At 36.0% G+C, this 15,709-nt stretch overlaps 1 protein-coding gene across 2 annotated transcripts in view; it reads left to right on the forward strand.

Moving 5' to 3' along the window:
- The first annotated feature begins 621 nt into the window (after positions 1-621).
- CDH18 (cadherin 18) overlaps positions 622-15,709 on the forward strand; it is a 168,737-nt gene continuing 153,649 nt past the window's right edge. For both annotated transcript variants that reach the window (XM_058831761.1, XM_058831760.1), the window contains exon 1: positions 622-849. In XM_058831761.1, coding sequence (XP_058687744.1) covers positions 622-849 — 228 coding nt within the window. The remainder of the gene's footprint in view (positions 850-15,709) is intronic.

A 15,709-nucleotide genomic window follows, 5' to 3' on the forward strand; every position in this document is an offset into this window, starting at 1 on the left:
TTTTCATCAAGCTGGATATCTGTGTGGTGTATAGAATATCAAAACTCATGTGAAATGATTTAGCGATCACTATTCAATGACACTGTAGCAATGATTTTATTCTACTGCCAGACCAGGTCAATGATTTGTAGGTAAAAGAAAAAGGAGCTGTTCTAATTCATCTAGGTTTTAATGATGTGAGTGTTTTCACAGCTTGTGGGAACCATGCCAAGTCTTACACTATTTTAACATAAACAATCAGGAAGTGCTTTCACGGGAGGGATTGAAAAGAAATTTTGAGTACAACTTTGAGTGTAATCTAAGGTCAGAAACCTGAAAATTGCTGGTTTTAGTGATGAGTAAGTGTCTTTCTTTCCTTTTCATATTAGATAGAAAATGGTCGGCTGTGGAACTCAATTGTGAAGACCTCAGAAGAAATGCCAATTTTTCCAGTCAGCTTTTCATAATGTAAATATAATTTGAGCTTTCCCAAATGGGCAGCTAAACCATGAACAAGCAGAAAAACCCAATTTGGACTGTATTTTTGAAGCAGACTTCACCTTCTCTCTCGGGAACTTATTGAAGGATTACGGCTGAAAAGAACAAGAGAAAGAAAACCTTGAACAGAAATCTTATCCTACAATGAGAATTACAAGTACATCTTGTATCTGCCCAGTCCTAGTTTGTCTCTGTTTTGTGCAGAGGTGTTATGGATCTGCTCACCATGGCTCCATCAAGGTGACCAGAAATCAAACCAAGCACATAGAAGGCGAAACAGAAGTGCATCATCGTCCAAAGCGTGGATGGGTGTGGAATCAGTTCTTTGTTTTAGAAGAACACATGGGACCAGATCCTCAGTATGTAGGAAAGGTAAGGTGGTTGTTTTATTTTGGCTTTGTTTGGTTTTTTTTTTCCATCCCCTGAAATGTGGCACTGATAATAGGCAAATAATTTATCTCCTTAGATGGCACCTCCAATTTTAAAGAAAGACACCTCTTGGATTGCTGCATATATTTACAGTGAACTTGCCAGTTGCCTGTGTATACTGTGTTTATTATCAAAAAGATAAATAAAAGTATATAGGATGAAGATTCTAAAATATGATAAAATAGCTTTCCTTCTGAGCTCAGCTAAACACAGTGACTGCAGTTGATCCTGTTACATCAATTCCCAGAACGCTGAATGCATGGGGTCACTGCTAATGGCTTTTCCAGACTATTTCAGAATTATATTCAGTTCTGCTTCAGGGAGTATTATAAATGCAATCTAAGCTCCATAGGGTATTCATTCCACTCTGAGTGCAGGGTGGAAAAGGTCTCCTCCAAAAGGAAACCCTCTGTGGATTTTTTCATATGAGGAGGCACAAGGTGTGTTACTTGTTGGAGTTCCTCAGAAGTCTGTAAGAACAAGCCCAGCATTTATGTTCTGATCTATAGAGTGAGCTTCAGGCATAAAGTTCAGACTAATATAATTGAACTGAACCCTGGCCAGCTGAAGTCTGATTCATCATGTGTAATGTTGTCTGTAGAGTTTGTGTTTTAACTTTGCATTAAATAACACAAAATTCTCTATATAGTTTAAACCTGTGATATATGACTGAGGAATTTTAGCTCTCCCTGGAAACTGTCTTGCTGCATTATGATAGAATTTTTTTCTTAGATAACATGAGTCTTAATTTCCTTAATGAAATCAGAGAAATACATAGAATATGAGGGATAAAGGAAGATGGTTAATGGGGAAGAATGGCATGGAAAAATAATTATTTCATTTTAGTTTCCCTTGAAATTGGGAATTCTGAAAATTATACTGTAGAAAGATATGCAAGGAAACCAGTAGGTTCTGAAATCACAGATGTCTGATAGTGAGGGCTTCCAGATTTGAACAGTATCATCTGAACTAAAAATAGGAAGTGGAACAACTGTATTTGTTAACTGTTAACACAAAGGCTGAAAAAATATTCTGTTATGACAAACTTAGTAAAATACTAAGGATTTCAGAATGCCAAAAGTTACTGAGATATGCAAAGGAAATGTAAACTAAGAAAGGCCCTTTTGTAAATGGTTTGCATTGAAATAGAAGCTTTTAAAATGAGTAAGAGGACAAGGATATATGCCTTCAAACCACTTTACATGGATTAACATTTTCATAAATTGTTTTGGAATAGAAAAAATTTCAAAAATATTGTTGATGGAAAGCTATGCAGGAGAATCAAAATATTGGCTGGAAAGACCTAGATATTATGAATGTGATTTGGATATAGAAATAGACAGTAAGCCTTGTCAATTCTGTATTTCTGTTATACACTAGTGATTTATTGTAATTGACAGAGGAAGAAAAAGATCTTGTTGCCAGATATAATGTCATGCCTTAAAGAAGGTAAATATGATGCTAAGCTGCAAAAGCTGATATATAAGAAACAGGGAAAAAGGGCAGCGAAACCATTGTGGAAAATAATGTTAACCTATTTGCTATTCTGGTTACATTTGGACAAGAAAAGTGGATTCATATGTGAAGCTGTATAGGAAGAATTAAACATTATGCAGGGAAAGGAATGGAGAATAAAATATGTTTGTTTAATAATTTCCACAAACAATAGCAGAGGGCACATAATATTCTATAAATACACCTCAGAAGAAACCACAATGAAAAATAAAAGCTATTTAAGTTGATTGCAATTTCACTTTAAAAAAAAAAAAAGGTTTTGGTGGCCATGAGTTAATTTAGAATTAATATTTAGTTAACTTAGAATGAAAACAAGAATGAATCAGATTCTGGAAGAGATTGCTAACAGGAAGAGAGAAAACCAAAGCTGAAGTGGGTTCAAAATGCAGCATATTTGTCTTTATGAAAGCATTTATATACATGACTGCATCCCAGAACAGAAGCCTGGATTCAGTGAGCATGGTCCCTTTCAATTTTATGTTCTTATGATAATATATATTTTTTTCATCCTTTGACCCCTCTATTAATGCCACATTTACAGAGATCAATGAATAGAATTTCTTTCAATCCTTTGTGGTCAAAATGTGACTGCATGCCTTGTTTCAGGATATTTCTCCCTCTGTACTTACCAGTTTTTCTCCCATTTTCCTCAAATAATTCCCTCTGGTGCTCATAATTTTCTACAGTGAGTAGTTCACAACATTACTAAGCTTATCTTTGCAAAAGCTTTGTGGAACTTAAAAGCAACTGCAATCTATTTTCCTCTTGGTCTGATGATTCTGATAACCTGATTTGAAAAAAAGATCAATTATATTAGCTCAGGCATACACTTTTCAATTTTAAAAAGTGGGGGGAAAGCCTGGCTGAGTCTGTCATAAGATTAGTAATTAACACAATTTCAGTAGTGGTCATTTAACAAAAAAACCAGACATTTTAGAAAAATAGAATTTTTACTAATGTTGCATATTGTACATAACTCATCAAGGTCTCATTTTGCGTGCCTTTAATTTAACAAGTAATTTTCACACAAAGCCCCTCAATTATAGAGGAAGTCAGTTCTCTTTTATTCCAGGCTTCTGTTGGGTGGCAGCATGCTGTCAATTCTGTCAATTATTAATTCTGTAGGCTACTCTGCTTCACTGGTGAGAGTTTTGCCATTTGAGATCTGTCCTTTCACATATTTCACACACAGTTTGGGAGTAACATCACAGAAAGCAGTCATTATGTACAATGGTGTTATAATGCTCACAGTCTTTGTCATGGAAATGCACAGTGAGGACAAGAATAGGGTAGTCCTGCAATGAAACTGGTAAGCTTTCTCATTCTTACTGTGAAATGACTGTCAAGAGGATGGATTAATTTACTGCCATCATCAAAAAAACAGTTTTGTTTTTTTTTTTAAATAAGTGTTAGGAAAACAAGTTATCATTATATTTTAATATCAAGCATACCCCACCTTCCCCATTATTCCTTTTTTTTTTTCTAAGAAAATATAATTTGGAGAATTGAAATCTGTGTAGAATTAATCCCTATTAACTGTACTCACAAGGTTTTTCTAGGAACATGGTGAGGCACAGGTCCTGGAAAAATGAGCTTACTGTAGAAATGAAAAATGATCCTTTTGTAGATATTGTCTGTGGTTCTCACATTATTGGGCTGGTTCCCTGCTGTTGCACTTGGAGTAAGTCTCCTGTGTTTCAGAGTATGTTTCACTGATTAAAGAACCCAAATAAATAGTTTTGTATTTAAAAAGGTATCTTTAAAATGTTTAAAAACACAGTGACTTCTTTTACCAAAATTATTAATTATTTGTGGACGGTTTCTGGAAAACTTCTGAATGATCAGTGGTATCTGGAAATGTTAGTTCAGATAAACTATTCACCTGCACGTGCAAATGTGTGTGTGTATGTGTCTGTGTGAGTGTATTTGCAATGCAGAATCTGTAAAAATTTGAGCAAGGAAGATCAAACATCCTTGTTTCAGATAAGTAACTTGAATGCACAGACAGCTTTCAGTTATATGAGACTTCTTTTATGTGTCTCTGATATAAATTATTCTAATGAAGTAACAGCCATGAGTGCAGAAAGGGGCAGGGTTAGCGAATGCGCTATGGCCTGATGACAAATCAGTTACCTGCTGCACCAGCTCAGAGGAATGAAGATTTTCTTGCAAAAATCTAGAAAAACTTGTGCTGTAGTACTGCAAGCTTTCACATTTCTCAATTGTCACGGCTGATATCGTTTACATTTCTCTTGCATTTTCTGCATGTTTTCTAGGTTAGGTGACTTATGTCTCAACTCATGGAAAAAGTAGCAAATAAAGAATTTTAGGAAAGAAGTGAAGCAGACTGTGTTTCAGCCCATAACATCCTTCATATTGAACCTTCACACCTCTGTCTCCAGAGGGTCTGCTCCCTTTTAAAAGGATATTTATAAAAATCGTTTGCACTGAAAGCAAGTCATAACTACACATCTGTTGTGGTTTTTACTTTGGAGAGGGAAGTAAGTAAGCAGTGATAAAACAAAGATCGCTGTGGATTTGGGGCTGAGTCATGCTATTAAGACTGAACAGCAGTGGAATATGATGCACAAGACTGACAATTTATCTGTGAACCCTTTGGATCTCTGAAATATCAAACCTATACCTCTTAATCCACTTCAGATGTTCTCTGAAGAGTAAATAGGAATTACTGTTCAGGTATGCAGATCTGTGTTGGTGTTCAACTATTTTTTTCTTCCCTTATTTGGGGGGTGGCACTTTACTTAGTTCTTACATCTTTACCTGTAATGCAAAAACGTTTCAGATTTATGTTGATGTAGGAGACAAGGAAGTATAGAACAGTTGTAAATGAGTGTGAATACAGGAAAGGGAAGAAAATAACAATTAATATGTCTTGAAATGTTTGTACTGAAAGTTAGATTAGGAAAGTAATCCCAGGTGTTTTATTGGATTTACAAGATAGTAATTATTTTAATTTATCATTTTATTCTTGAAGCCATAAATACAGCATAACACACTTGTCATTCAAAATTGTTTTTTCAAAGTAATATGTGACACGTCATTGCAATAAGTTAGTTCTCATACAAGACAGTGAATCTAATCTTCCCTGATCATATCAAGAGAATTTCCTATCTCTGATTTAATGACAGTAAGGGGACATTATATATGTTTTAGAATAAGTGCCAAGGAAGAAAAAAATTAAATTTTAACAATTAAAACACTTTTATTCAATTCTAGAGGTTTACATAAAATAAAGAATATCAGACATTTCAGCATTTTTAGCAAAAGCAAATAGTTCCAAAATTTATTTTGATAAAAAGGAGTTTTATTTTATATTAGAGAAAATTAAAAGAAAAGTGTAGGTGACAGTCTAAATATTTCGTACATGATTTGTTAGCCATTTTCACGCCTCTGTAAGAAGGTAGACAAGTGGCATCAGCAACGAAAGCAACTTTTCAAATAACATGCATCTCATGCCACATAACATGCTATCTTTGAGGTTGCTAGTTTTGCAAATAATGTATTTATATAAAATAATTTTCCTCTATACCTAGGGAAAATGTAGTAGCAAGAACAACATGAAGAATATTATAAGATATACCTGATATCAGTACAGCACAACATTATATGGCCTTCTATCATTTTAGCCATCTCCTTTTTTATGGTAATTTTTACAAAAAAGCTAACTCAATATTCTTTCCACCCCGAAAGCTTTCCCAAATAAAAATGCATGCATTTGTACTTGTTTTGTCCTGAGTTCTGTTTGCATAGACAACTTTCTGCCTCCTACTTTCATTTGACAAATGTTATTTGGTTCCCCATTAAAAAGTTGAGGGCACACTACTTGAATTCTACAAGTTATAAAATGCTGTGGACCTTTGCATTTTTGGTTTTAACTTTTTTTTAAGTGGAATCTCTAAATATTCAAAGGTTACTTGGGGGAAAATCAGATTCAAGAGAAGAGACAGCTTTCATCAGCCTGATCAGTCTGACTTTCTTCCAGTGTGTCCAGCTATAGCTGAGGTTTCCTGAAGCATAACAATGACAGGAACATTTTGACTTGACAGACCAACCGAAGAAATAGAAAAGCATGAACATATTGAAGTTCAGTCCTAGTCCAAAGACACAAGATAAAGTGTTTACCTTGTTTAACTTCATTTAAGTCAACATGAAATCGCACCAAAAAGAAACTGGCTCTTTTATGTCAAAACAGCAACATTAAATCTAATCTGTCAAAGTAATAACTGTTTTTGTAAGGAAGCTTTATAGAGTCTGTCAGTTCTATATTGTAAAACATCAGCTCTCTATGTGGAGACCATTATTTAAATTAATGGTTCAAAATAATTTTGTCAAGGTGATCTAATCTTCCCTGAAGTTATTATGGACTGAAGAACTCTGAATAAAACTTTATTTATGTGGGGTTTTTTTTAATTTTTATTTTTAATATATTTTTCACTTCTTATCCTTTCATTAATTTGCCACACCAGCAGCCAAGTTCCATGACTTTTACATCTTCTCTACACTGAATGACAACATTGATGTAACCAACAACTTTTGTGTGGAGCTGCTGTTTCTCACTTAAATTGTTTAGCAGTAATTTTTTGAGAGGAAACCCAGGCTTGTTCCTACCTAGCCTTGTTCCTTTTTTTTTTTTTTTTTTTTTTTTTTTTTTTTTTTTTTTTCTTCCCTTATTTTGGTCATGAGCTGGTTTAACATATCGAAACGCTGGCGCCGGGCCTGTGCCGGGGGCTGCCCGGCCCGGCCCCAGGCGGTGCCGGCGGCTGCAGCAGCCCCAGGGCTGGGCCCGGCTGAGCCCCTCAGCCACGGGCGGGCGGGCGAGAGCCCCGGAGGAAAGCCTGGCCAAGGGAGGGCAAAACGCTGCCCGGCAGCCAGGGCTGAGCCAGGGGAACCGAGCCACAAACAGCCCTGCGAGCCCCGGGGGGACAGCGGGAGCAGGGCCGGGACCGGCAGAGACCCGGCAGGGATGGGCCTGCGGCCAGGGAGAGACCCCGGCCGGGTCGGCTTTACCTGCGGCTCCTGGGAATGTTCCAGGCTGGAGCAGGGAGCGTGTGGAGAAAGGATCGGCAAAGAGGAGCTGCTATGGGCTGACCACAGACCTCCATTCCCCATCTGCCTGTGCCCCTAGGGTAGAAGAGAGAGGCTAGTCAGGACTGAAGGTGAACTTGGGAAAAAGTCCGGTGTGGGGGGAAGTTGTCTCTTAATTTTTTGCATTTTTTGTCCTCAACATCCAACTCTATTTTAGTTGCCAAAAATTTAATTCCATTTCCTCATGTTAAATGTGTTATGATGATTAGTCAGTGACCCCTCTTTTTTTTTCCTATGAACATTGCTTCATCTTATTTTCTCCCCCTGTGATCTTAAAACAGAAGACAGAGGGCAGCTGGGTTGGTGTTTAGGAGCCAACCAAGACTGACTCACCACGAAGCTGATGTGGTACTGCATGCCTGCTCCGTAATTGCATTTTTAACTTATGCCATATGTTGAATACAGAGCCTCTTAGCCTCTGACATATCTTTATATCAAAACTATGTAAAATGGCCATATAATAGGTGTCTTTAAAAAAAAATGAACAACAGAAAAATAGACAAAAGCATAAAAAAGAGGTGTTACACCAATTACATCCATCAGATGTAGCAAAGAGGAAACAAAGATAATTCTGCATATTTTTATATTAATCATGAGCTTAGTATCTTTGTTTTTTAAGGATATTCACCATCTAATTGTAAATCAATAGGTAATGATGCTGAAGGCATGCTGATAAACTCAAGTGTGAATTAGCATGTCAGTTACTTCTCAAGTATCTTCTTGACCTTCCTGTAAGAGAGGTGCTCATTCATGTTCATTGTCTGTGTAACTTTAAACACCCACATGCCTTTATTGTCTTTTAAAAGATTCTGCTACATAATTTTGCTATTAATTATAGTTTATCAACTCATTCAGGAGTTCATTCATTTGCAAGATGAAATGTTATCTGGACATGGCTTGTTCAAACACTGACAGGGGCACTTCTGTTGAATGATTCAAAGTATAGTCTAAATAATTTTATTTACTGTATAACAAGCTACAAAAACTTTAAAAGGTGAAGTTAATTGAACATCAAAATTAGTTCTTTTTTCGTCTAGACTGATGTGACAAATGAAACAATTCAGAACAGGCTTTTATGACCCACTTTTCTGAGGTGAAGATGCTATAACAGAATAAGAATTTCAGGTCTAGTAGTTTATTAATTAGGCTCAAAATGTCTTAGAGAAGATGAATATGAGACAGCAAAGTTCCTAGACTGTATATAGCTGTACACCTGTAAAGAAAAGTACTCAGATTTGTTGATTTTCAATGTGGTGCCTTCTCAGTAATTGCTTCTTAGCCCTAAAAGTTGCATTGGCAAGATGTTGTCTTTCAAGTCTCATAGAAAATTTAAATCTAATTCCCAAATTGTATTTTTTTGTATTCTATAACACATGCACATTTTTAATGGCAATAAAAATGTGTGACACAATTAAAAGTAAAGCAGGAGAACTAAGGTTTAAATCTAAAAATTCTCTGTCGTTTCTAATCACATAACACACAGTCTATGAAACTAAAATCACAGTGATGAATATTGAGATGAAATGCCTTTGTAAATCTTTAATTTCTAAAATACACTAGGGTTTTTTCCTTATAGTAGTGGAAAGCTCCAGCCTGTAAAAACATGAAAGCACTATTTCATAATTTTCATATATAAAATATTTCATATTTTTTTTCTGACTAGCTGGATTAGCTCTGGTTGTTTCTTGGCAAACAGTTCTCATTTAAATAGGTATTCCCTAAAGTTTATCATCTGCAATTTAAACATACTTTAAATAACAGTAAGAAGAACAGAGGCATCTTTGTTTGGAAAGAAAGTGCAGAGGTGGTATCTGCGTTCAGATTGTGCACAATGGTATACAGTCAAGAACCTGAGCAGTGATAAATCTTTGCATCGAAGATTAGAGCAGAATAATTTTAAAGTCATCTTTGTATTCCTGTGATCTTGGGTCTGTTTGCTAAAAGGTCTGTTCTCTCCAGAATTTTGTTGAGGTTTTCTAAAAGACAGGTAGCCTGTATGGAGCTATTCAAGACAGTAGATAGAACTGTTACAGAAATGTCTCTCTGCAAAAAATTACTATTAAAGGGCTTGGGAAGTAAACTCACCAGAAGAGCTTGTCCTAAGTCTGTTACTGAAGAATAGTGGTGTAGCTGTCCTATATTTGAATATTTGCATCAGGTCTTCATTTTTCCTCTTACAATATTTTAAAATTTTTCATCAGATTACAAACAAACAAAAATTCCAGTCATCCGAGTTAATAGTTTGTATTCATAAACTTACACTTTGGAATTAAGTCAGGCTTAGTGTATAATTAATTTTTGTGGCATGAGATCTTTGCATGTCCTTGTCTGTTGTGTTGTCAGATATGTGTAACCTTAACTGTTGCCAAAATGCGTTTGTTTTATTGTCTTCCTTTGAATTTTAATAATTGATATTTAAGCTATCGGTATAAAAATGAGAGATTTTCAAAGTTTCATATGAAAGACATGCTAATAATTACAGTTCTACTGAAAAGATCTTTTCATAATATTCAAAGGACTTCACTTGAGACATTCTTGGCATACTGAAAAGAGATGTGCTATTCAACAAACAAGCCTCCTGCTTTACATTAAGAAAGCCTGTTTAGGAAAGGGTTTTTGTATATGTTTGCAAAGCAAGTAGAAATGTTTATAGCTAATATAAATATAATCCATTTTGAAATTCATGGTCCATTTTTACTTTTTTTTTAGTAAGCTTTCTAATAAGTGTTTGTTATATATATATATATGTATATCTTACTACTTAGTCTTAATTATGAATTCTAATTGTAAAAGTCAATAGTGGCCTAAAGAAATATAATTTTGGATTTGGAAGTATTACAGGAGCAATATTTCCACACTCTAGGTATATGAATACTTTCTATCTGAATATTTTGGGTGAAATCACGGCAACATAATTTTCAACAAATCAGAGAGCACCTAACATCTGTATGAATGCTTCATATGTAATATTAAAACTATAAGTATATCATCATTATCCCACTGACTGAAATAACAAAGTTGCTGTTGATGTGTTGAGTGTGTCCAGATAGATTCTAAGACAGGAAAAAGTACAACAATAATGGGAGACTTCACTTACTCCCTGGAACACAGGTTTAATTTTACACTGAGCTTGAACCCTAGTATCAAAAGGCTCGAATCATAAAAAATGTCTGCCTCGTAAGTCATCTAGTCATCAATCTATAAAAGGGGAACTAAATCTAAACTTAAGTAATGCATGAAGCAAATGCAAAATAGACAGAAAAACATGAAGAGCTAAAGGAGGTTGGAATGACCAAATCATACAGTAGTGAGGGCAAATAAAGGAAGAGCCTCTAAAATAGTCTGTTTCCAAATGAGAGAAATAGAAAGGATTGAGAAATATTGAATGTTAGGTGTAAAGCAAGAAAACCCATTAAAGTGAGTTTGAGGAGAAACTGGCAATTAGAAATTCTTCTTTAGGGACATGAGGATCTGGAAGCCTACCAGGGGCTGCTGTAACAAAAGACACTTCTGGGACACGACACATCTAAAGAGAACAAAACAGGGCTGTTGCAGGAAAGTTAAAATAATGCTTTTTAATATTTTTACTGAGGGAGACCTTGAACAGTTCTTTTATGAGGAATGCATCAAAGGTGAAGTGTGAGGCACTGTGGGAAAGACTATGAAGCAAATCAAGAAATGAACAGTAATTATCACACATACCTGCTGCAGTACTCCAGGAAGAAATACCTAACCAAATAACTTTGGTGTATAGGTATACAAAAATGCACAACCAAAGTGTGCAATTATAGCAACACAGTAAACAAACATAAAACAATCTCCAAAAATCCCCAAAACTTGCATGTGGGGAAAAGCAATAACACTTAGTATTTTAAACTAAGCAGAATTCATAGCTAGGTGACAAATTTTATTAAATATATGTAGCTGAGAAGAAAAAGGGGAAATTCCAACCATAATGAAGTCCAGCAGAAAAATCTTCCAAGAATGACTGAAATTCAATACAGATAAAGATAGAATAAGGCACATGAGCAGTGACCAAGTTGAGTAGTTTTAACTGTGTTGACAGTTACCACTCATTACAAGACTGTGAGGGTCTGTGATCTCTAAGATAAAACTCCATCAGCGAAGTGCGTAGAAACAATCCAATGAACAAATTGAATATTAGAAATCATTAGGAAGGGGGAAAAAGCCCACCAGTAACTGTAAAAAACCACAGTGCATCTGTATCTCAAATGCAATGCATGGTTCTCATTTTCTGATCTCTTTCCCCAGCAAAAGAAATATTTCAGAGAAGAGTTACCAGGCTGATGTAATGTATAGGGCAGTCTCTGTATGAGAAGTGACTAATTAGATTATTAGCCACATTATCTGATTAACTCTATATTTTCAATTAACAACTTAATTTCTGGAATTTTTATATTCTTTTATAGCTCTTGTCTTTCTAGGTACAGGATTTTTTATAGGACAGGATGACTTTTGAAGTCTGAATAGGATTGAGTTCTTCTGACTGAAAAAATAAAAATGAAGTGAGTTGCGTAGTGACATAGACAGTTTTAAGTGATATGAGCCAGGTATGTTTTTTCACTTTCTTTCCCTTCCCTCCTACAACGGGCAGGAGCCATATAAAAAAGCTGCCAAAACCATAAAACCACAAACCAAAAAAAAAAAAAATTGCAAACTAAAGAAATAAAGGTTGACTACCTAGAAATAAACAATGCAGTTGTTCATGTATGAAATTGGTGAAACTGCTTAGTATAGCATTATTTGATATTTAATGTCACATCAGTGCTCCTAATTAGTCTCTCAATAATGAATTGACATATTTCAGCAGGTAAAGACTATGACAGAAAGATAATGCATTCAATAAATCAGAGCTAATACAGATAGCTCAGATAAATGTTACCTGTTACCGCTGAAGATGAACAGATCACATGGACACAGGTCGAGGTGTGGTGAAGAGAAGAGCGAGTTTATTTTTCCCTCCAGGATTTATAGGTTTCTGACCACGGCCAGAGATTGAATGGTCAGGATAACACTTTCTCACAGCACTGGCCATGAGAGATGCCCATCACAAGACGTGTAACAGAAAGAATGTACACATATCTATGTTTACAGTTACTGTCCTGAGAAAGTCTTTAGAAAACTATGTTAGCAAGCTCAGAAGCTGAGTTTTCAGGGCGACAGTTACCAAAAATCATTTTTGCCTGTCATGCACCTATATCACAAAAGTTATGATACTAAACATTATTCCAAGCTTGGCCATGGCAGAGAATATGAGTAATGAATTCAGAATTTCCAGTCCATACTCCCTTCTTAGAAAACCTTTCCTCTACATGTCTAAAAGAGCAACAGCAAGTCTCATTTTATTTTATTTGGAAGAAATAGTTTCTCAATTTTCTATCTATATTGCATGAAAACATAGTGACATGATTCTTTCCAAGAACAAGGAATAGTTTTCATACTTAAAGAAAACTGACAATTTACAGTGACTCATTCAAAGTTTGTTTTTATTTAAATCATTATCATAAGGATCATGTAAAATTTGAATGTAGGTTCCAAGTAAAAGCTAAAATATGTACAGTATATGGTAGCATTTCCTTTAATATTGACTACAGCCGTGGGGAAAAAAATCCAACCCAAACCAAAAACACTCTTGTCTCACAAGTGGCTAGTGATACTCATTAGCTCCAGTTTAGTGCACTGTTTAGTAGTGAAATCATATTGTTGTCTTGTTTGATTTGTTTCTTTCCAATTTTGACTTTAGGGTATAGATACCAGGTACTGTCAGAAAATCAGATCCCACTGAGAGGCCTCTGTGTGCGAGTCCTAAACCAGTGGAACCCAGAATTCACTTCCTTTTATATACTTGCTCAAAATAAAAACACTCTTAGGTGAAAATTCCGTAATTGCTCATAGTTGTGGCCACTTTCTTCCTTATAGAGCTATTAACTTTTACCTTGGACTATCTTGTCTTTCAGTATATTTCTATTATGTATTACTTTCTCTTGGTGAATCAACTGTGGAAAGTGATAGTTTTTATTACAGTGACACCTCTGCATCCCTCAAGTATACTTATTTCAATAGAGGTAGCGATAATTATTACAGTGGTTAATAAAATCACAGAATCACAGAATATGCTGAGTTGGAAGAGACCCACTAGGATTATCTAAGTCCAACCCCTGGTCCTGTGCAGTAACATCCCAAGAGTCATACTATGTACCTGAGAGCATTGTCCAAACACTTCTTGACCTTTCTTAGGTTTGGTGCTGTGACCACTTCCCTGTGGAGCAGTTCCAGTGCCCAACCACCCTCTGGGTGAAAAACCCTTTTCTAATATTCAGCCTGTATCTCCCCTGAAACAACTTCAGACCATTCCCTCAGGTCCTGATACTGGTCACCACAGTGATACTGGACACAGGCAGTGAAAATCACTGCCTGTGCCTCCTCTTCCCCTCAAGGAAGTTGCAATTGCAATGTAATCTCCACTCAGTCTCCTCTTCTCCAGGCTGAACAGACCTCAGCTTCCCCCTAAGGCCTTTCACCATATTTGTAACCTCCTTTGGACACTCTAGTAGTCTTTCTTATATTGTGGCACCCAAAACTTCCCCCAGCACTGGAGGTGAGGCTGCCCCAGCTCAGAGCAAAGTGGGACAATCCCCTGTGGCTGGCCATGTTGTACCTGATGCCCCCAAGAACAGGGTTGTTCCTCCTGGCTGCTGGGGCACTGCTGACTCATCTTCAACTTGCCATGGAGCAGGACCTGCAGGGCCCTTTCCGCAGCACTGCTCTCCAGCATCTCATTCCCCAGTCTGTCTGAACAGGCAGAATGGTTTCCCCATTCCAGGTGCAGAAGGAGTGCATATGACTTAATTAGGCAGGTACAAATGTACCTGAGTGGAAATCAGATAGTTAGAGTAATGTTTCTGATTCTTTCCCGAAAAAGACATTTTGTTAAGGCAAAATGTTTTTCTCTGTCAGCCCTTTGTAGCAAACTTTAAAGCAAATGGCTTAAAGATCCTTGAGTAGAAATGTGATACAAATATCAAGCCACACAGGCAGCCTAGATGGAATGTAGACGTTTACCTTCTGGCCCAGTAGATACTGAGTAGTAAGTTAACTTAAAGTTTCTTGAAAATTGAAAGACACATTTCTGATATCTATAATAAGTATCCTTCCCAGCCTCATCCCCTCCTCCCCCCCCCCCAAGAAACCCCCCCAAACAAACAAACACCCAAAATTAAAAACACATTTTTAAAATGTTAACACATAATTAAAAATTAAAGACAATCTGAGAATTTAAAACTTAATAAGACAATATTTTTATTCCAAAAAATTTGTCTGTAATGTTTCAGTTTCTTGAATACCAAGCGCAGAAAAGGAATCTTCTCTGTGTAGGAGAGTGTTCCAGTTTGTCAGCCCTTCTGATTCACCTTGAATAAACTTCTTTTGAGATGTTCCTAATTTCTCATGGTATTCCCCTCTGTTGAATTTTTGCTATTTACTGTATTTTCTAACACCTGCATACCTCCTCCATTATCAGTACTATTAAGGAAGTGGATGCAAACTTTTAAAAATCTGTTCATAATCTGCAGAAATGCTTTCTCCTCCATCTTCATTATTCAGCTGGATTCCATTCACTTAATGAGATTTCTCACATCGGAAATTCCACTTTCCAGTGATCTGTGGCTGCATTTCCCCCTTCTTATCTTTCTTTGCGTTGTTTCACTTGTAACTAAAAGATCACCTTGCTGTAATTTCTTGTGGATCCTTTGGAGGCTAAAAGGATTGAATGTTCACATTATCTCAGCTCCACTGGCACTTTGTGAAAGATAATATAAATATGTGAACATTATGTATGTGGGCACTAGAAGATGAATGAAGGCTATGCAATGCACCTTTCATCAAATCTTTTTTGTTCTGAAAAATACTAACTAGAAAATAATGTATGTTTCAAGACTATATATTACAGCTACATGTGCTGCTAATGGGGAGCAAGATAGGAAAAATGTTAATGATTTTGGTTTGTATTGCTTACAGTCTTGCATCCAAAGATTCTTGGGAGATATTAATTTACCTTCACATTTTTCTGAATCTTCATTTTAAGATTAGTTCACTACATATCAAAAAACCCCTTCTCCCCATTCCAGAATATATTAATTAAAAAAAAAAACCAAACAAACAA

This window comes from Poecile atricapillus, chromosome 2 (assembly GCF_030490865.1).
Source record: "Poecile atricapillus isolate bPoeAtr1 chromosome 2, bPoeAtr1.hap1, whole genome shotgun sequence".
NCBI lineage: Eukaryota > Metazoa > Chordata > Aves > Passeriformes > Paridae > Poecile > Poecile atricapillus.